The sequence below is a fragment of the Mizuhopecten yessoensis genome, unplaced genomic scaffold, assembly GCF_002113885.1.
Source record: "Mizuhopecten yessoensis strain PY_sf001 unplaced genomic scaffold, ASM211388v2 scaffold10859, whole genome shotgun sequence".
Taxonomy (NCBI): Eukaryota; Metazoa; Mollusca; class Bivalvia; order Pectinida; family Pectinidae; genus Mizuhopecten; species Mizuhopecten yessoensis.
Genome location: NW_018408757.1, coordinates 114,786 through 138,555, shown reverse-complemented (window position 1 = coordinate 138,555; position 23,770 = coordinate 114,786). Strand labels below are relative to the sequence as shown.

Below are 23,770 nucleotides of genomic sequence, written 5' to 3'. Positions count from 1 at the left end.
ATACGGGTTTTGCGGGCTGATACGGGTTTTGGGGTGTAATACGGTGGGGCTGATACCGCTTTGGGGGTGTGATACGGCGAGGGCTAATATGGTTAAGAGCAATTGTGTCGTATCGCATATACACAAAAAAAAACGTATTTATTAGTAAGTACGTAATAAATCCTATTAATATTTTTTGTTTATTGAATAATACTTCAATCCATATCATTTCTATAGCTTCATGCTCAAGATCAATTCTTCTTTCAGTATGTACTGTGTCTTTGTGATAAATATCAATTCTTCTTTCAGTATGTACTGCGTCTTTGTGATAAATAATTACTATCAAGTCTGTGAATGTTATGGGAATGGGAGACCTCTGGCTGACATCAGGACTCTCGGGCTGATATGGAGTGTGATATCAAAATGGTCATATAATAATCTCTAAATATTACACGGGCGAATTCACTGGATAACAGGCCTATTATGTAATAAACAAGAGGCCCAGAGGGCCTGTATCGCTCACCTGAATATTTAAGCAGTCATAGCAAAATATTCTCATTAAATAGTATATTGCACTAAAAATATACCCCTCGCAAACTTTGTCGGCTCCATCTGTTGAAACTACCAGCCAAATATTATTGTAAGATTCTATGCTTTTGGGTTTTTCTTCAGAAGTTCAATGTAATTTTTCTCCACAAATTGGTGAGCTCTATTTCAAAAAGCTAGCAGCCAAATCTTATGAATTCATTCCTATTAGTTCTTAAGAACAAATCCTTTAAAATGTTATTGACCTCTGTGACCTTTAGGTTGAGGTCATTTTCATTCGCAAACTTTGGTGAGCTCCATCCCAAATAGGAAGATTCTATACATTTTAGTTCTTCTTCAGAAGTCATTTGATGTTTTGACATATTTGACCCTTGTGACCTTGAAAGAAGGTCAAGGTCATTTCCATTCTCAAACTTTGCCAGGCTCTATCTAAGGAAGCCACCAGCCAAATATGAAGATATATACATTTTATTTATTCAGAGGAAGTCGTTTGAAGGGTTCGACATATTTGACCCCTGTGACTTTGCCGGGCTCTATCCAAGGAAATCACCAGCCAAATATAAAGATTCTTTACCTCTCAGTTCTCCATGAGAAGTCATTTGAAGCATTCGACACATTTGACCCATGTGACCTTGAAAGTAGGTCTAGGTCATTTTCGTTCTCAAACTTTGTTGGGCTCTATCCCAGGAAGCCATTAACCAAACATAAAGATTCTTTACCTCTCAGTTCTCCATGAGAAGTCATTTGAAACAGTCGACAAATTTGACCCCTGTGACCTTGAAAGTAGGTCAAACTAATTTTTATTCTCAAATTTTGTCGGGCTCTATCCCAGGAAGCCATCAGCCAAATATAAAGATTCTGTACCTTTTAGTTCTTCTGAAGAAGTCGTTTTAAGCGTTTGATATATTTGACCACTGTGACTTTGAAAGTAGGTCAAACTAATTTTAATTCTCATACTTTGTTGGGGTCCATCCCAGGAAGCCATCAGCCAAATATGAAGATTCTATACCTTTTAGTTCTTCAGAAGAAGTCGTTTGAAGTTCTTGACATATTTGACCCCTGTGACCTTGAAAGTAGGTCAAGGTCATGTTCGTTCTCAAACTTTGTCAGGCTCCTACCAACAAAGCTTTCAGTTGTTTAAAGGAAAAGTTGATGGACGAGGATGGACGACGGACAACGGACTTCGGACAGACGACGGACGACGGACGACGGACGACGGACGCCGCACCATGACATAAGCTCACTTGCCCTTCGGGCAGGTGAGATAATAAAACTTGTTACATAAAGAACGAAATCAAAAGACTTGATTTGATCTTTGTGTTATTTGTCTACATACCGTGCAGCTGTCTTTCCTGCCGTTTTCGTAACCTGCACAGAACGTGGTGGCGGGTATAAACTCACGGCCGTACCAGTCGCTACGAGAGCACGTGTTGTCACTCAGTACTGGTACGATCACCTGATTCAGCACATCCTGTGAACCAGTTCCTGTAAGGACATCACAAATCAACTTAACACAACCTCAAACACAGCGGCCATCGGATCATATATAGATTAATTGTATTGTTATCAGAAAAAGGTCAAAATTAACTTAACCTGTTACCAAATGACTAAGCGACATTAATCAAATTCGGAATTTGAAAAAATCTGATGTATTTTTGCAGTATTTTTGTTGTTTTTTCGACTAATTTGTGATTTCCGTTCCTTTACCTTTGTGTATTGAACTTCATATCGTATGTTGACCTTCACCTTGTGTGTTGACGTTCTCTTGTGTGTTGAACTTTATATCGTATGTTGACCTTCACCTCGTGTGATGACTTCCACTTGTGTCATGACACCGTATGATTATTTCACTAAGTGTACAACATCATAATATTATATTAGGAAATTAGTTGAGAAAATTTACCTCGTGTCTCCCCCCAGCCAGCAGCTAGGCAGTGCTGGCCATCTGTCACGTGGATGGAGTTTGTTGGTAGACATATTGGCTTTACCATGTTGTTATAGTTGATTCTCTGAGATAATACCATGATCGCAATATCATTGGCTACAGTGCTTGTGTTATATGCCTCGTGCATGACGATTTTCTCAACATGATGCACGCTTTCATACGTCATACGTGAGTTTACAGTGTACGCCCCAACTCGCACTTCCCATCGGGCTGAGTTCAGACTTCCAGGACTGTTGTTGGAAGAAAACAACATTTCAATAAGATGAATAGAAAAACAAGCTAAGATATTGAATTGCAATGTGTGTATTGCATATAAATTTTTACGCAGAGACATTGCAGACAATGATTGTTTATTTTTCGAGTCAACCCGCCTCTTTTTGAAGACATAAACATTTAATAATTACATTACATCAAATACAATCATGTTGTTGGTATATTCCTATTTTGATACGTGTTTATTGTTGCTTAGATGTTGGTCAGCGGCAAAGTTAGACATGATTCTACAGAGTCCTACAGGGTAATCACAAATTGTCGATTAAACATGTATTTTAGAAGATATATATTGTAAACTTGAAGGGAAAATTCAATCATTTCATTCGATTCATTTTCTCTGCCTAACATTATTACAGTCGGGTCTTATAACATGATTACAGCCGGGTATTATAACATGATTATAGTCGGGTATTATAGCATGATTATAGTCGGGTATTATAACATGATAACAGTCGGGTATTATAAAATGATTACAGTCGGGTCTTATAACATGATTACAGTCGGGTATTATAAAATGATTACAGTCTGGTCTTATAACATGATTACTGTCGGGGATTATAACATGATCACAGTCGGGCCTTATAACATGATTACAGTCGGGTATTATAACATGATTACAGTCGGGTTTTATAGCATGATTACAGTCGGGTATTATAGCATGATCACAGTCGGGTATTATAACATGATTACAGTCGGGTATTATAGCATGATCACGGTCGGGTATTATAACATGATTACAGTCGGGTATGATAACATGATTACAGTCGGGGATTATAACATGATCACATTCGGGAATTATAACATGATCACAGTCGGGTATTATAACATGATTACAGGCGGGTTTTATAGCATGATTACAGTCGGGTATTATAGCATGATCACAGGCGGGTATTATAACATGATTACAGTCGGGTATTAAAGCATGATTACAGTCGGGTATTATAGCATGATCACAGGCGGGTATTATAACATGATTACAGTCGGGTATTAAAGCATGATTACAGTCGGGGATTATAACATGATCACATTCGGGAATTATAACATGATCACAGTCGGGTATTATAGCATGATCACAGTCGGGTACTATAACATGATTACAGCCGGGTATTATAACATGATTACAGTCGGGTATTATAACATGATCACAATCGGGTATTATAACATGATTACAGTCGGGTATTATAACATGATTACAGTCGGGTATTATAACATGATTACAGTCGGGTATTATAACATGAGTGCAGCCGGGTATTATAGAATGATTACAGTCGGGTCTTATTACATGATCACAGTCGGGTATTATAACATGATGACAGCCGGGTATTATATATTAAAATAGTGTCATACTCCTCGAAACAATGTGCTGCACTGAGGATGAGGTTGTCAGCTATAATACTGCCGCCACACACCTGGTCACCAAGCTCCACCAACATGGCCTAGCAACAACAAAGACATTGTAGTACACATGACTCTCCCTCAAACATACGGCCCGTTGTACGATATCCAAAACTTTGTATAGTATATACGGCCCGTGGTACGATATCCAAAACATTGTATAGTACATACGGCCCGTTGTACGATATCCATAATATTGTATAGTACATACGGCCCGTGGTACGACATCCATAATATTGTATAGTACACACGGCCCTTGGTACGATATCCAAAACATTGTATAGTACATTCGGCCAGTGGTACGATATCCAAAACATTGTATAGTACATACGGCCCGTTGTACGATATCCAAAACTTTGTATAGTATATACGGCCCGTGGTGCGATATCCAAAAAATTGGATAGTACATACGGCCCGTTGTACAATATCCATAATATTGTATAGTACATACGGCCCGTGGTACGATTTCCAAAACATTGTATAGTACATATGGCCCGTGATACGATATCCAAAACATTGTATATTACATACGGCCCGTGGTACGATATCCAACACATTGTATAGTACATAGGACACGTGGCACGATATCCAAAACATTGCATAGTACATACGGCCCGTGGTACGATTTCCAAAACATTGTATAGTACATACCGCCCGTGGGACGATATCCAAAACATTGTATAGAACATACGGCCCGTGGTACGATATCGAAAACATTGTATAGTACATACGGGACGTGGTACGATATCCAAAACATTCTATAGTACATACGGCCCGTGGTACGATATACAAAACATTGTATAGTACATACGTTGTATAGTACATACGGCCCGTGTAACGATATCCAAAACATTGTATAGTCCATACGGCCCGTGGTACGATATCGAAAACATTGTATAGTACATACGGACCGTGGGACGGTATCCAAAACATTGTATAGTACATAGGACACGTGGCACGATATCCAAAACATTGTATAGAACATAGGACACGTGGTACGATATCCAAAACATTCTATAGTACATACGGCCCGTGGTACGAGATCCATAATATTGTATAGTACACACGGCCCTTGGTCCGATATCCAAAACATTGTATAGTACATGTGGTACGATAACCAAAACATTGTATAGTACATACCCCTTGGTACGATATCCAAAACATGGTATAGTACATACGGCCCGTGGTCCGACATCCATAATATTGTATAGTCCACACGGCCCTTGGTACGATATCCAAACCATTGTATAGTACATTCGGCCAGTGGTACGATATCCAAAACATTGCATAGTACAGACGACACGTGGAACGATATCAAAAACATTGTATAGTACATACGGCGTGTTGTACGATATACAAAATTGTATAGTACATACGGCCAGTGGTACGACATCCATAATATTGTATAGTACCCACGGCCCTTGGTACGATATCCAAAACATGGTATAGTACATACGGCCCGTGGTACCACATCCATAATATTGTATAGTACATACGGCCAGTGGTACGATATCCAAAAAATTGTATAGTACATACGGCCCGTGGTACCACATCCATAATATTGTATAGTACATACGGCCCTTGGTACGATATCCAAAACATGGTATAGTACATACGGCCCGTGGTCCGACATCCATAATATTGTATAGTACCCACGGCCCTTGGTACGATATCCAAAACATGGTATAGTACATACGGCCCGTGGTACGATATACAAAACATTGTATAGTACATACGACACGTGGTACGATCTCAAAAACATTGTATAGTACCTACGGCCCGTGGTACGATATCCAAAACATTGTATAGTACATAGGACACGTGGTACGATATCCAAAACATTGCATAGTACATACGACACGTGGTACGATATCAAAAACATTGTATAGTACATACGGTCCGTGGTACGATATCCAAAACATTGTATAGTACATACGGCCCGTGGTATGGTATCAATAACATTGTATAGTACATACGGCCCCTGGTATGTGGTACGATCTCAAAAACATTGTATAGTACATACGGCCCCTGGCATGGTATCCAAAACTTTGGATAGTACATACGGCACGTGGTACGATCTCCAAAACATTGTATAGTACATACGGCCCGAGGTATGATATCAAAAACATTGTATAGTACACACGGCCCGTGGTATGGTATCAAAAACATTGTATGGTACATACCGCCCGTGGTACGATATCCAAAACATTCTATAGTACATACGGCCCGTGGTATGGTATCAAAACCATTGTATAGTACATACGGCCCCTGGCATGGTATCCAAAACTTTGGATAGTACATACGGCACCTGGTACGATATCCAAAACATTGTATAGAACATAGGACACGTGGTACGATATCCGAAACATTGCATAGTACATACGACACGTTGTACGATATCAAAAACATTGTATAGTACATACGGTCCATGGTACGATATCCAAAACATTGTATGGTACATACGGTCTGTGGTACGATAACCAAAACATTGTATAGTACATACGGCCCTTGGTATGGTATCCAAAACATTGTATAGTACATAGGACCCGTGGTACGATATCCAAAACATTCTATAGTACATACGGCCCGTGGTATGGTATCAATAACATTGTATAGTACATACGGCCCCTGGCATGGTATCCAAAACTTTGGATAGTACATACGGCACGTGGTCCGATATCCAAAACATTGTATAACACATACGGCACGTGGTACTATATCCAAAATTCTGTATAGTACATACGGCCCGTGGTACGGTAACCAAAACATTGTATAGTACATACGGCCCCTGGCATGGTATCCAAAACTTTGGATAGTACATACGGCACGTGGTACGATCTCCAAAACATTGTATAGTACATACGGCCCCTGGCATGGTATCCAAAACTTTGGATAGTACATACGGCACGTGGTACGATCTCCAAAACATTGTATAGTACATAGGACCCGTGGTACGATATCCAAAACATTCTATAGTACATACGGCCCGTGGTATGGTATCCAAAACTTTGTATAGTACATACAGTCAGGGGTACGATATCCAAAACATTGTATAATACATACGGCCCGTGGTATGGTATCAAAAGCATTGTATAGTACATACGGCCCGTGGTACGGTAACCAAAACATTGTATAGTACATACGGCCCGTTGTACGATAACCAAAACATTGTATAGTACATACGGCACGTGGTACGATCTCCAAAACATTGTATAGTACATACGGCCAGTGGTATGGTATCAAAAACATTGTATAGTACATACGGCCCCTGGTATGGTATCCAAAACTTTGGATAGTACATACGGCACGTGGTACGATATCCCAAACATTGTATAGTACATACGGCCCGTGGTATGGTATCCAAAACTTTGTATAGTACATACAGTCAGTGGTACGATATCCAAAACATTGTATAATACATACGGCCCGTGGTATGGTATCCAAAACTTTGTAAAGTACATACGGCCCGTGGTACGATATCCAAAACATTGTATAGTACATACGGCCCGTGGTATGGTATCAAAAACATTGTATAGTACATACGGCCCATGGTATGGTATCCAAAACATTGCATAGTACATACGGCCCGTGGTACGATATCCAAAACATTGTATAATACATACAGCTCGTGGTATGGTATCCAAAACATTAATACTGTACCATTCAATGTTCGTGAAAAGACATTGTTGTTTTCATACTACGGGCCGTGTGTTGTACAATATCAATGCTTTTGGATGACATAATATCATATTCAGGACCTGCTAGTGCATCGGAGAGACAACGCAGAATATACACGATTACGAGAAAAATATTAAAAAGGGTTTTGATAAGAGACAAGTGATACGTTTCCCATATCTGGAACATGTTATACATTCAACTCCCCAACCAATGCCTGGGCGAGCACCTGGAGGTTGGAGGGCTGATGTGGACGACGCCACAGGTAATAACGTCCTAAATGTGCTCTATTGGAAACAAATCCGGCGATTGTGCAGCTCATCCAAAACGTGAACATTGTTTTGTTGCAGGAAGGTCCTGTTCACACGACTCATATGGGGTGTAGCTGTCATGCTGGGAATGACCGCCGCTCCCTGATCCTTACAACAGGTGTTGAAATTTCATCGCAATATCGCGCCGCATTTGAATTGCTATTAACCATCACTAACCTGGTACGATTACCACCGGAAATACCACCCCAATGACGCTCCCCGCCAAACCTGTCGAGTTGAGCATCACAGCAGTTTGCGAAGCGTTGACCACGGCGTCGCCAGACTCGCTGCCTCCCATCACCATATATCAAACAAAATCACGACTTATCCGAAAACAAAACGTTATTCCATTGCCGCAATAACCATCTGTGGTGTGCTCGAACCCAGCTACGGCCATCTGTGGTGTGCTCGAGCCCAGCTACGGCCATCTGTGGTGTGCTCGAGCCCAGCTACGGCCATCCGTGGTGTGCTCGAGCCCAGCCACGGCGATTGTGAACGGTTTTGTATCGTGTTGTCACTTAATGTTCTTGTCGTCATAGCTGCAGGAACAATCCGGTCACGAATATGCTGCAGACGTATCCGGCGGTTTTCACGAGGGGTGGTAACTCGTGGTCTACCGCTTCTTGAACGGTCGGACGTGGACGCCGTCGTGTGAAAATGTTGCAGTAATTGGTTTACTGTTTTAAGCTAAAATCAAAATGTCTCGCAACTTCACGTTGCGTCAACCCTACGAGAAAAGTAAACAAATCTGTTTGGGGGTACTTTGTGATCGGCGAATTTCATGCATGACTGATTTAATTTAAAACACTGCTAATCGATACAGATATTCCTACCAAAATCACTAGCCACTAAAACGTCATTTTTATAATCAACAATATTCTGCTGTTCTGCAAGGTAACTTAAGGATTGAACGTCTGTCAGATTGCAGTTACAGCCAATATGAATGCAATCTAGGTGACAGATAAATAGAATGACGTCATGATTATTCATCTGTCGCCCAGATTGTATTCATATTGGCTGTAACTGCAATCTGACAGACGTCCAATCGTTATATTTACATTTCCGTATACGACCAGTCTTTTATTAATTAGTTGGATGAGCTTAATGTGTATTTCCTGCTGCCGCAAAACCTCACGGGTCCAATTCTTGGACAAGCCGCAGACGGCCATTATCGGACCGAAAACTTTCCGAACAATGGTCTCCATTAAAAATGTAACCAGGCGACAACTGTTAAATGCAGTTAAATGCTCTAATTGTATGTGCAGAACATTCGTATACAAAAGTAAGAACTTCCCTCCCTATTCTGGATGTCTTTAATCATTGCCTGCATGAACCAAACGACAACAACAAGATGGCGGCTATCGTATCTGTCGATGACTGTCCTGACTTTCCATAGAGTTAAGGACTTTCCACCCTTCGTAATACACATGTTTTTCTTGTCGTATTTTCGTGTCGTCATTTCCGTATTGCGTATCGGGCATTCCATTACCGTAGTTTAAATTATAGTAACACCGGGTAAACAATAGTACACGTGCGTACACCGGGTAAACAACAGTACACGTGCGTACACCGGGTAAACAACAGTACACGTGCGTGACGATGATATGTCAACACCCGATATCGAGACTTAACTTGAAAATTTGTAACCACACGTGACATTAATTAACTCACGGGAAGACACTGACATGAGATCAGACGACTTCAAGAAGGTCGTATATGAGGCGCATGGAATGCAGACGGATGTGTTTTGTTTACCGACCTCACCTGTACGTATCACGTGCTAACGGTAGTGTTGTCGAGCGAGTTACGCTCTGTCAGATAAATCGTTTCACAAATGCTATTACAATAACTCTGTGAAAATAGTGGTTTGTAAAATATCAAGATCCCTATAAAGTGCAAGTGTATGTGCGTGCACGTGATAACGACATACCATGCGATAGCCTATGCCCTATGGTTACATATGTATTGACATGTAAATATACCATGCGTAAGGGGGCTATGGAATGATGTCCAAAGAGTACATGATTGAGATCAATTTAATTTTGTTCCATAAAAGAACAGTAAATTGACAATTAAATATACAATGTAGTAACTTAATTTATTATTAATTTATCTATCCCTCTGAAAAAAAGTTCCGATTTTTTTCAAGGTAGACAACTCTCAACAGGATCAAAATTATTGTAAAAAGTAAAATAAATGAATTATAAAGACTTTGTGAGTATTTGATTCAATTTTTCATTCTTTTTGTATGAAACTATTTGTCCTATTTGCTTTTAGCTGGTATTTAGCAACTTTTATCCATACAATTTCAATAAAAAACGCTTTTTGTAAAATGTTGTAGATATTTTATGATAAATAAAATATGTGTAGGGTTGATTAACAATGTTTCTTTTCATTATTATATTGTTGTAATAGTTTTGAACAATGCCACACACTCACAAAATTCAATTTTTCGGTATTTTTTGCAAAAAAAATCCACAGTTTATCGGAATGCTTTGATTTTCATAAAATCATCTCTACATATTGACATAACCATTATGTGAAACTTTCATTGAATTCTGCTGGCTAATTGCGAAAGGGTGGAGCCACCTTATTGGTGAGGCATATGTTAATACGTATACATTTCTTTTTTTGCTGAGTATATATTTAACAGTGTTGTTTTCTGATAAAAAATAGAATTATACAGATAAGGCAGTTTATGATAAGGAAGAAATATTTAATCATCTTAAAATCTTGTCAATTTTTAGTAATGAACAATATACCGATACCTAGACGATCGAATGATTAAAACCATACCATCCATGGCAGTGACCCTTGCATGGCTGGTCGGCCTCCCACGATCTTCACTTGATGTGGCTGGACAGTAGGTCTTCCACAGGAAACAGTACTGTCAGCTTAAAAACAAAACCAGTCCTGATAACGCCATTACGGAAACGTATAACAGCCGTCACTTTTAACTACCAGAAATGTTACTTCAGCTTATGGTATGATATCAATTAGATGAAATGTGTTTTTGCTGAAATTAAAGATTAAGTAAGCAGACAAAAATGGATGGTATGGCGTGTATCATTTCCAATATTACACTATAGGTGTTCTAGCCTCTCATTATTTTTTCCTGTCAACTAAGACGAGTCTAGATACTAATCGGTCCCGGGTTATGGAAAATGAATGTTAATACAAAAGCAAGCGAGTGATTTGAAAATCACCTGAGTTATATTATAGGTACTGGTAGCTCAATTTCATTGTTGGGATGTACGAAATGTGGAAAACAACATGTAAACAAAATGAAATACAATAATTGTCATGTCAGTGTCCAAAGGATAAGAACTTAAAAAACTATTCAAATAAATTATTTTGCTATTGAAAAGTATACCCTCTCCCCAAGGGAGAGCATACGACCTGGGGGATAATGGAATTTACAATTGAGGTAATTAAGGTAACTGAGTCTGATGAAGATTTTTTATCTTTTAACAATAATCCCCATTTGGGCCCACCCCTCCAGTCCCTGTGAATGGGGCAGGATCTTATTTTCTTATGCCATCTAAGTGCCATCTGGCATCATAATCATTCCAACCAAGTTTGAATATTTTCCTGCTGAAAATGGACAAAATATACCCAAAAGTGTTATTTCCCTATATAAACTATAGTAAATTTTACCCCCTCCCCAAAGGAGAACGGATGGCTCGGGAATACTGAAATTTGCAATTTAAACAAAGCTCATGATGATCTTTCCATCCCCATGCAGAAAAATTGACTCTAGTACCTCTGAGTCTGGAGGAAAAGATTTTTGAAATATTGGTCAAATTTCCCTTTGGGGCCCCGCCCTGACACAGAAATCACTAGAAGTATGTCTAAATCTCTTTACAAAAACTGACACAGAAATCACTAGAAGTTTGTATAAATCTATTAACAAAAATGCCACAGAAATCACTAGAAGTTTGTCTAAATCTATTAACAAAAATGCCACAGAAATCACTAGAAGTTTGTATAAATCTATTAACAAAAAATGACACAGAAATCACTTGAAGTATGTCTAAATCTGTTTACAAAAACTGACACAGAAATCACTAGAAGTATGTCTAAATCTATTAACAAAAATGACACAGAAATCACTAGAAGTATGTCTAAATCTCTTAACAAAAACTGACACAGAAATCACTGGAGGTCCAGCAAGTCCTTTATATATATGTTTATATAGGAAAACCTGGAGGACCATCAAGTCCTTGATATATATGTTTATATAGGTAAACCTGGAGGTCCAGCAAGTCCTTTATACATATGTTTATATAGGTAGACCTGGATGACCATCAAGTCCTTTATAAATATGTTTATATAGGTAAACCTGGAGATCCAGCAAGTCCTTTATAAATATGTTTATATAGGTAAACCTGGAGGTCCAGCGAGTCCTTTATAAATAAATAATGTTTATATAGGTAAACCTGGAGGACAATCAAGTCCTTTATAAATATGTTTATATAGGTAAACCTGGAGATCCAGGAAGTCCTTTATACATATGTTTATATAGGTAAACATGGAGGTCCAGCGAGTCCTTTATATATATGTTTATATAGGTAAACCTGGAGGTCCAGCAAGTCATTTATAAATATGTTTATATAGGTAAACCTGGAGATCCAGCAAGTCCTTTATATATATGTTTATATAGGTAAACCTGGAGGTCCAGCAAGTCCTTTATACATATGTTTATATAGGTAAACCTGGAGATCCAGGAAGTCCTTTATAAATATGTTTATATAGGTAAACCTGGAGGTCCAGCAAGTCATTTATAAATATGTTTATATAGGTAAACCTGGAGATCCAGCAAGTCCTTTATATATATGTTTATATAGGAAAACCTGGAGGTTCAGCAAGTCCTTTATATATATGTTTATATAGGTAAACCTGGAGGTCCAGCAAGTCATTTATAAATATGTTTATATAGGTAAACCTGGAGATCCAGGAAGTCCTTTATAAATATGTTTATATAGGTAAACCTGGAGGTCCAGCAAGTCCTTTATACATATGTTTATATAGGTAAACCTGGAGATCCAGGAAGTCCTTTATACATATGTTTATATAGGTAAACATGGAGGTCCAGCAAGTCCTTTATAAATATGTTTATATAGGTAAACCTGGAGATCCAGGAAGTCCTTTATAAAAATGTTTATATAGGTAGTCCTGGAGGTCCAGCAAGTCCTTTATAAATAAATTTGTTTATATAGATAAACCTGGAGGTCCAGCAACTGTGTCTACATAATGTTTCAAACATGATTATTAATTCTATGAAAAGTCTTTGGTTTAGATGTACATGTACAGTCATCAAAATGGGATTGCCCTAGTATAGGTATTACATAGTGTATATATATATATAGCACGGTTGTACTCTCTAAAGATAAGAAAAGGCCATTATAACCTTTGTCTCTATATTACAGTGACTTGAGTCTTATTCAATCACATTAAAATAAGTATCTTAATGATAGGAAAAGGATTTGTATCAAGTGATATCAAACCATCCCATTTGTATGTGAAACTATTATCATACAATCGTATTCACTATTATCTCGTGGTGTTACTAGAGATTACCCCAATATTAACTATCTCATGTGAAGCACGTGTGTATCTACATCAACTTACCTTGATGAAAAAACACTGAAATGGAGATAAAATACAATAATCTGTCAACCATGTCGTTAGCTGGTGTCTGTTCGGTGCACGAGGAGGGCGAGTCTTGGAATGGTGTTGGAGATAACACAGAAAACGTCCCTGCTATTAACACAAGGATTAAATCTAACAGTAAAGATTCAAATCAACACACATACAACTAGAACCCAATTTCAAAGGGGTTTAGTATCAGGATTAAACAGTAACGTGATTTATTGAAGCGTTTTTGTTGGTTGAATTAATGCCATTAAGTCAGGTGGGTTATATAACAAGATTTGATTGTCTTTCTAGCGGAGGAACTTTATAGGGATTGGGCATATAAACGAAGTTATGTACTTGTGAACATCTTCTGAAATCAATATATACAGCTTACATGCTAGTCAATTAGAAGTAGAATTCTAGCTTTTTCTAGCTTTTTCTAGTGTTATCAATAAACGTCAACAAATGATTTACACGTGATCCATTATTGGTTGAAGTGGTACCTGAAATAGTAAGCCGTCAATTGTACTTCCACATTGGCTTTAGTTTTTACAGGCGACATGAGGATGGACTGGTTAAATGTTTTATTCTATTGGTCTGAGCATACGTTATATGCATGTAACGTTTGACCCAAGCCCCAACGTATCACGAAACGATCTATTCCTGTACCGGCCAAGGAATACCGAGCCGTTATCTATTACTCCTAGACACCAAGGGCTGAAGGTCGAGTTGATTGTATGTACTTACCATTACGTAAGGCGAAATGTCCCTTTTATGTTAAACAAGAGACATGTGCCTTATTACTGTGACATTGTGTTAATTCCACCGTTAGAAAGCAAATCGTCCTGAACATCCAATGTCTGTCAAGTTCTATTTCTCTATGTTTTCTCTCTATCCCTTGATATGTCAGTATTTGATCACTTCTCGTATGTTCTGGTGCCATTCTGCTACCTTTCACTGTGTGCTATAGCTTTTCTCTTGAGATCTTGAGTTTAGTAGAAGATTCCCCATGTTGGTATTTGATGGATCTTATTTTAAAGATGTTGTATTTTTTTGAATCGTTTTTCAGATTTAGATAACCAACTGGGACTGTGATTACTTCTTCTCACTACTTTTGTGGGGTTCCTGACGGGTTTTCCTGTCTCCACAGTTGTTTTCTATTGGTATCTCCAATGAGGTCCCAGTTGGTCTTTGACACTTATTTACTCTAATTTTGACACAACTCCGACTTTAAGCCAAACGCTTATACTTCCGCTCCGCCATGAAAATGGTCAAAAATATTTTGTAATGTACATCAAGTTGTGAGCATGGGTGTGAAATTGCATTAAGGCCAATACAATGTTGACTGTTGTCCAAATATACAAAAGTTTGAAACAAAGAATGTTACCAATATCCCCTAACTAATACATGTAGTCGCCAATAAAGCATCATCATCCAATCATTTGCCAAAGCAGCCATCTTAAATGTAGAAAGGGGGAAGTCAAAGCAGAAAAATAGTACGCATATACTGTTTTCTTCAAATCGTTTTAATGGATATGAGGAGTTGTTCAGACAAGCTTTTATCCATGGGCATACAAATGCATGACAGAAAGATGGACAAGCTGAGTCTAGTATACCTCCACTAACGTCTGGAGGGGTGTCAAAATGTCAATCTAATAATGTCGGGAGGGGTGTCAAAATATTAATATAATAACGTCGGGAGGGGTGTCAAAATGTCAATCTAATAACGTCGGGAGGGGTGTCAAAATGTCAATCTAATAACATTTGGAGGGGTGTCAAACTGTTAATATAATAACGTCTGGAGTGGTGTCAAAATGTCAATCTAATAACGTCGGGAGGGGTGTCAAAATGTCAATCTAATAACGTCGGGAGGGGTGTCAAAATGTCAATCTTATAACGTCTGGAGGGGTGTCAAAATGTCAATCTAATAACGTCGGGAGGGGTGTCAAAATGTCAATCTAATAACCTCGGGAGGGGTGTCAAAATGTCAATCTAATAACATTTGGAGGGGTGTCAAAATGTCAATCTAATAACGTCGGCAAGGGTGTCAAAATGTCAATCTAATAACTTCGGGAGGGGTTTCAAAATGTCAATCTAATAACGTCGGGAGGGGTTTCAAAATGTCAATCTAATAACGTCGGGAGGGGTGTCAAAATGTCAATATAATAACATCGGGAGAGGTGTCAAAATGTCAATATAAGAGGCCAAGAGGGCCTGTATCGCTCACCTGGATATCTAAGCAAATATGGCAAAATATTCCTCAAATGAGATCCAATGTAATATGCCAGACCACAAGGTCAATCCTTGTAGCATATCTGTATTAAGATTTTTCATGTCCAGCAATTTTATGTCTGGTTATTTGGTGGGGATCTCAAGCTGTGACTCAGAACCTAGGTCCCTAGGGTTGTGGCCAGACCCCAGGATCAATTCTAATAGCATGACTGCATTTGTCTCTTTTTGCCCAGCATTTGTATATATAGTTTTGGGGTGGGGATCTCAACCTGTTCAAAGTGATGACCCAGGGGTTAAGTCTGCAAGGGTGGGGCAGACCCTGGTGTCAATTCTAATATCATGACTGAATTCATCACTTTATGCTCAACAATTGTATATATAGTTTTGGGGTGGGGATCTTAACCATTTCAAAGTTATGACCTAGGGGTATTCTCCATGGGGCTGTCCCCAAGGCCATCCTGGCTCATCTCTTTAAATTCAGCAATTGTATATATGGTTAAAGGGTGGGGATCTCAACTGTTTCCAATCTGTGACTAAGAAACTAGGTCCCTAGGGGTTTGGTCAGACCCTATGGTCTATTCTAATATTATGACTGCATTCGTCTCTTTATGCCAAGCATTTGCATATATAGTTTTGGGGTGGGGATCTCAACCATTTCAAAGTTATGACCCAGGGACTATGTCTCCAAGGGTGGGGCCAGACCCTAGGGCCAACCTGGAAGCAAATGTGCATTCTTCTCTTTATACTCAGCAATTGTATATATGGTTATATGTTAGGGATCTTGACCATTTCCAAGTAATAAACTTTGTTTGGCCCCACCCCTAAGCCTGGGGGGTTAGCCCCACCATTTGTACAATTTTGAATCCCTGCCTCCAATGAATGATTCCAAACAAATATGATCAATATCCATGTCATCGTTCTACAGAAGATGTCGTTTATAGCAATATTGCCAAATTGCCCCCTTTTGGCCCCGCCCTCAGCCCCACCATTTGTACAATTTTGAATCACCACCACCTAGGGATGCTTCCAGTCAAGTATGGTTGACATTCATCACTTAGTTCCAGAGAAGAAGTCGCTTAAAGCAGTATAGCCAAATAACCCTTTTTCGCCCTGCCCCTCAGCCCCCTGGGGGGTCAGCCACACCATTTGTACAATTTTGAATCCCTGCCTCCCATGAATGCTTTTGATCAAATATGATTGATATCCAGTGCATAGTTCTACAGAAAAAGTCGTTTGTAGCAATATAACCAAATTGTCACCTTTTGGCCCCGCCCCTCAGCCCCACCATTTGTACAATTTTGAATCCCCACCACCTAGGAATGCTTCCAGTAAAATTTAGTTGAATTCCAATCAGTGGTTAAGAAGAAGTCATTTAAAGAAATTGTTGACGGACGGACGACGGACGCCACGGTATGGCATATGCTCACCTTGGTCCTTCGGACCAGGTAAGCTAATAATACGTCGTGAGGGATGTCAAAATGTCAATCTAATAACGTCGGGAGGGGTGTCAAAATGTCAATCTAATAATGTCGTGAAGGATGTCAAAATGTCAATCTAATAACGTCGGGAGGGGTGTCAAAATGTCAATCTAATAACGTCAGGAGGGGTGTCAAAATGTCAATCTAATAACGTCCGGAGGGGTGTCAAAATGTCAATATAATAACGTCGGGAGGGGTGTCAAAATGTCAATCTAATAACGTCGGGAGTGGTGTCAAAATGTCAATCTAATAACATCGGGTGGGGTGTCAAAATGTCAATCTAATAATGTCGGGAGGGATGCCAAAATGTCAATATAATAACGTTTGGAGGGATGTCAAAATGTCAATCTTAGAATATTTGGAGGAGTGTCAAAATGTCAATCTAATAACATTTGGAGGAGTGTCAAAATGTCAATCTAATAACGTCTGGAGGGGTGTCAAAATGTCAAACTTATAACGTCTGGAGGGGTGTCAAAATGTCAATCGAACAACGTCTGGAGGGGTGTCAAAATGTCAATCTAACAACGTCTGGAGGGGTGTCAAAATGTCAATATAATAACGTCAGGAGGGGTGTCAAAATGTCAATCAAATAATGTCGGGAGGGGTGTCAAAATGTCAATATAATAACATCGGGATGGGTGTCAAAATGTCAATCTCATAACGTAGGGAAGGGTGTCAAAATGTTAATATAATACATCGGGAGGGGTGTCAAAATGTCAAATGATTAGTTATATGATTATATTTTACTATTTACTATACATAAACATATACCGGTATTGGTGGATCAGACAATAATATCAAATGGACCGTAGTATGAACATAAACAAAACAATGAAAATATTTTTTCCAGTTTATTGGAAATCATTCATTTCACAACAATTTAAAAGTTGGACGGCTGACGAGATGATAATAAATTATGTTGTATACAATTTGTCATCCTTGTTCCAAATACACATTAATCATAGAACTATACAAACATTTCAGTATTTAGCTTTATAACACAGTTGTAAAGTCTGACAACTCAAAAGATCATCACAACCGAGAATTGGTGTGTAGGTACTGATATATAGGTTGTGTATTGACTATTTGTACTCAAGAGAAAGCACTCTTAGAGGAGAAAGGTAAAAACATCACATTCTTTTCTGTCTTCAGAGTTGTGAATATGTCAAGCCTAAAATGTATTGAGTTCTGAAATGTGTCATAACATTATACTCTAGCAAGTACTGTAAATCAGTGTATTTTTGTGAGAACTTCACTAACTAGGAATATAGGTTTTGTTGGCAAACACTTCAACTCATGATTGAGAAAATGATGTTTAAGTGATGACACTAATTATCTATGTAATTAAAAAAATCACGAAGGATTCCCATCTAATGATCCTTAATTACTGCAAAACAGATTTATATTACCAGTTATTTTAAAATCTAATTTCCAGAAAATTTCTTCATTAATGAAACATTATGATGACATGTATTTGTGGCAGCGCTATCAGTACTACTTCAAAGGCACCAGTATATATCACAGGCTGAGGTGGGGCTAATAGTCCTGGAGGGTAGAATGATGTCTATGTCCCAGTAGGGTAGAAGGCTGACCATGTCCAAGTAGGGTAGAAGGATGTCTATGTCCCATTAGGTAAGAAGGATGTCTATGTCCCAGTAGGGTAGAAGGATGTCTATGTCCCAGTAGGGTAGAAGGATGTCTATGTCCCAGTAGGTTAGAATGATGTCTATGTCCCAGTAGGGTAGAATGATGTCTATGTCCCAGTAGGGTAGAATGATGTCTATGTCCCAGTAGGGTAGAAGGATGTCTATGTCCCAGTAGGGTAAAAGGATATCTATGTCCCAGTAGGGTAGAAGGATGTCAATGTGCCAGTAGGGTTAGTAGGGTAGAAGGATGTCAATGTCCCAGTAGGGTAAGTAGGGTAGAAGGATGTCTATGTCCCAGTAGGGTAGAAGGATGTCCATGTCCCNAGGGTAAAAGGATATCTATGTCCCAGTAGGGTAGAAGGATGTCAATGTGCCAGTAGGGTTAGTAGGGTAGAAGGATGTCTATGTCCCAGTAGGGTAAGTAGGGTAGAAGGATGTCTATGTCCCAGTAGGGTAGAAGGATGTCTATGTCCCAGTCTGACGTCGAATGATATATGTGCATAAGAATAGTGAGACTTGTGGACGGCAGTGCAGTGAAGTAAACCATGATATAAACAAATGAAATCATAATGTTATTTTATAACGATACAACCATTATGAACATTTTCACATTACTTTCAATAGTGAATTAATTGACATTAGTTTTCTTTACAAGAAATGGTTAACTTAAAGCAAAGAAATGTAAGTAGGTGGGGTTATTCTTTTTATGATATGAATAATAAATTGAAACAAAAGGAAATATTATGACAATTTTGATGGAGACTTTTTTCAGATATAAACGTGGTATTGTACTTAAACATTCCTCATTCAGACACTGTTTCCTACATAACTCCGTTTGTCCATTCAAATATTCACACAGCTATCTACTAATTACCACAAATGACAAACAGGGTCAAGTTGTTCAAAACATGTTAAGCCTAATCACTGTTAAACGACTCTTTTCAACCTCTAATATTTCGTCAATATACAAGGTAAAACTCGTAATTATTTGCTATCTGGAAAGTATTAACTATTTCAATGGTTGTGTCTTAATGATACACAAAAAATAAAATTTGTGCTTATCATTGATTATTAAGCTAATCACATTTGAACAACTGGGCCCAGATAACTGATCTAAAATTAGATCAATTAGCGACATTTTACAATATGTGCTGTCTAGTTCAGTAAAGCCAACAGCACTAAGTCCAACCAATGACAATTGTTTACACCACACAAGCCAATAAACTATTCTTTTAGTGTGACTTTTAAATACATCAATTATTCACAGAAAAAATCTTTTCATAGCCAGAACTAACATTATCTTTCAAAAAACTTAAAATGAAATTTGACTATTTACAAGACACAATCTTACACCTTGTACTTACTGATTACATAATGCCTAAGTTAGAAAATAAATAACAACAGTAGTTTACATATGTAAGTACCCAATACTAATGTATACTGTTAACAATTTAAACCTATAATAGCAAATTCATATTTCTACACATCCGCAACAATTTCCAAGTGACACACATCACGGTATAGCACTAAACATATGTGTAACATGTAGTGATTAAGTGGTTTTATATTTAGTGATTACCTTTTTTTATGTTGTGCTTTAAAAAAAATATTGGGTAAAGTGCTTACAAATGATTCAAATTAAACACTTTACAGTAATAGTTATTTGGAATGTACAATTTACAGTTTATTATTTATTAAAAATAATTTACACAATGCTATCATTTAGTTTACACCAACTTTATTGCTTCTACATCACAGTTAGATTGTATGGCTTTTTCTTTTGCATCACATGATTTACACATTTAAAATTGAAATGTTGACAAAAGATATGTAACTACACAACCACTCAGTGATCCTGAACTGTCACATTGTCCCACTTTCAGACCTTTTCTAATTAGTTCTCGGTCTAACAGCACATCAGAGTTACATATCTCCAGATCAAAGTCTTCCAGTCGGCTAATGTCACAGTGATACAACTAACATATCTTAACCACGGAATCATACATCATAAAATCAACCAGATTCATTTTTATCGAAGACAATTCAGATCTTAAAATAATTTCCTCAATGCATTTGTGTACATACCAATTCATAGTTGACATCATAACCTTTTCTTAAAGAGATAAAGTAAAAATTTCATATGTTGAGACTAAAAATTTTTATCAATGGATCAGATCATAAAACAATTCATCACTTCACCAGATATAGTCGGTGTATTAAGGAGACATATTTATCCCAGTTGAATTCCCATATTCCCTACATCTACTTACATACGTACAGAGCCTCTGTTGAGCATTAAATTTGTACAAAAGAGCCAAGGTTACAAACTCTTATTAGGGCTTAGAAATTAGAAGAGAGCTGTTTAATATTAAAATCTTTGCCTAATAGGTGTTGAAGATTCCATTCTATCTTTTCTTGTTCCAAAACTGGATCTTACAATGCTGTTATTTCTTTGCTTTGTTATAAGTCTTGAAATGACATAAATCATGAAGCCGACATTGTCCCCAGATTTCACTCTGTCAGTAAAAGTATGTGTTAGCAGACCTCTATTAACAATTAATAGACAAGTCAGTAAAAACCAAGTGGTTTTGAAAGGTTGGGATAACATGAGTAAACTTTCCTCATCATTTGTTCCCAAAATACCTTCAGTTAAGTTAAATTTTAAAGAAGTTAAGCTTGAGTCATTCACTTTAAAGTAGAAACTAGAGATCTAAAGTTGCGAGAGAGTATCTGTTATCTAGAAAATACAATGTTCCTGACATTTCCATAACATTTTCTGCAGAAACAACATAAAAGAATTGTCTCTAAATGAATTTGTGACATACAGTTATACGCTATGTGTATCACACATCATCTCCAGCTGTGTACATTTGGTCCACTTCCTCTTCCACTATTTCACCATCCTCCTCCTCCCCACCCCCTCCATACATGCCGTTCATCTTACTAGTGATAGTCCTACTCAGAGGGATGTCCAGTGCCCGGTGCACAGACTCTATCGTCCTCATGTTAACGTAGTACGCCATGTTGAGTGCCGGTATCCGACTCTTCATCTCCTCCATTGCAGCATAGGCCTGGAATTGTATTACATCACAATCAATAAAAATGAAATATGAACAGTACAAATCTATTTAGCACAATGAGAAAAATAAAATATTTAAAAAATACTGTACAAGGTTTCAATTGTTGCATGGAAACTAAATTCTACTTTAACAGTAACCTTACACTAAATAGAAACTTCGCAATCATATTTAATTTAAGGTTACCAGGGTAATATTAATAATGAATTTATTAGTCGAGACATTAGCATCTTATCACTACAGTATATGAAATCAATTCATTCATTAGAAAAAATGTAATCCATTAGAAGTAATAATTGTACACATAGATACCCATGGAAATCCCATCAATTGGGAACCCTTTAATGGCTGTTAGACTACCAGTAGTTTTGTATAAAATCATGGAAAATTAACAGTAACTAGGGTATTTTTTGGGTCAATCAATGTTTTCATGGTCACTGAATTCAGCAGTGAATAAACTCATTTTTTTTTTCTTTATTGAAGTGCACATTTAGGTTTGTGTAATAAACTTTTCTCAGCTTACCGCCTTCCAGCGTTCTCTCCTTGCATAATGCTCAATGATGAGGCCATACACATCTCCCATACGGACAGAATCATCTAGATGTGGTTCCTCCAGTAACACCTGGCATTGTTTGATGGCGTCCTCTGGATTTTCATCATACGCCCTGTCCAACATGGTCAAACTGAGTTAAGATTTCGATGAGTGGTATGGTATCTTATACACCCGTTTCTTACCTGAGTGGCATGGTATCTTATACACCTGTTTCTTACCCGAGTGGCATGGTATCTTATACACCTGTTTCTTACCTGAGTGGCTTGGTATCTTATACACCTGTTTCTTATCTGAGTGGCATGGTATCTTATACACCTGTTTCTTACCTGAGTGGCATGGTATCTTACACACCCGTTTCTTACCTGAGTGGCTTGTTATCTTATACACCTGTTTCTTACCCGAGTGGCATGGTATCTTATTCACCTGTTTCTTACCTGAGAGGCATGGTATATTATACACCCGTTTCTTACATGAGTGGCATGGTATCTTACACACCCGTTTCTTACCTGAGTGGCTTGGGATCTTATACACCTGGTTCTTATCTGAGTGGCATGGGATCTTATACACCTGTTTCTTACCTCTAAAGTGGTAAGGTGTGACTTTTGACCCTTTACCTTAACCAACATACACCAAATTCTATCAAGCAGGTATAGAACGTGATGATACGATATGATCACGTGAACTAAACCTGTCAGGGTGTTTATGATCTATCTTGTGAACAAGCTCTCTTAACTAGCGATGAATGGCAACCAATTAGTATACCCGAACACCCCCCCCAACCCCCACTCAACTGGGGGTATAATGACAAACAACCAATTAGTATACCCAAACAAAAAACCCAACCACCACTCAACTGGGAGTAAAATGACAGACAACCAATTAGTATACCCAAACAAAAAACCCAACCACCACTCAACTGAGGGTATAATGACAGACAACCAGTTAGGATACCCGAACAACACCCCCAACCACCACTCAACTGGGAGTAAAATGACAGACAACCAATTAGTATACCCAAACAAA

At 38.1% G+C, this 23,770-nt stretch overlaps 2 protein-coding genes across 2 annotated transcripts in view; both read right to left on the bottom strand.

Annotated features, from left to right (window-relative positions):
* The window catches only part of LOC110463035 (transmembrane protease serine 9-like), a 31,652-nt gene extending 17,327 nt beyond the window's left edge, over window positions 1–14,325 (bottom strand). The window contains exons 1-6 of the mRNA XM_021517369.1: window positions 14,265–14,325; window positions 13,756–13,887; window positions 10,921–11,018; window positions 4,091–4,179; window positions 2,429–2,700; window positions 1,862–2,010 (exon numbers count right to left, since the gene is read on the bottom strand). Of these exons, the coding sequence (XP_021373044.1) occupies window positions 1,862–2,010; window positions 2,429–2,700; window positions 4,091–4,179; window positions 10,921–11,018; window positions 13,756–13,807 (660 nt within the window). The 5' untranslated portion in view covers window positions 13,808–13,887; window positions 14,265–14,325. The remainder of the gene's footprint in view (window positions 1–1,861; window positions 2,011–2,428; window positions 2,701–4,090; window positions 4,180–10,920; window positions 11,019–13,755; window positions 13,888–14,264) is intronic.
* A 5,131-nt stretch (window positions 14,326–19,456) lies between these two features.
* LOC110463037 (intraflagellar transport protein 140 homolog) overlaps window positions 19,457–23,770 on the bottom strand; it is a 36,127-nt gene continuing 31,813 nt past the window's right edge. The window contains exons 31-32 of the mRNA XM_021517370.1: window positions 22,718–22,859; window positions 19,457–22,188 (exon numbers count right to left, since the gene is read on the bottom strand). Coding sequence (XP_021373045.1) covers window positions 21,961–22,188; window positions 22,718–22,859 — 370 coding nt within the window. The 3' untranslated portion in view covers window positions 19,457–21,960. The remainder of the gene's footprint in view (window positions 22,189–22,717; window positions 22,860–23,770) is intronic.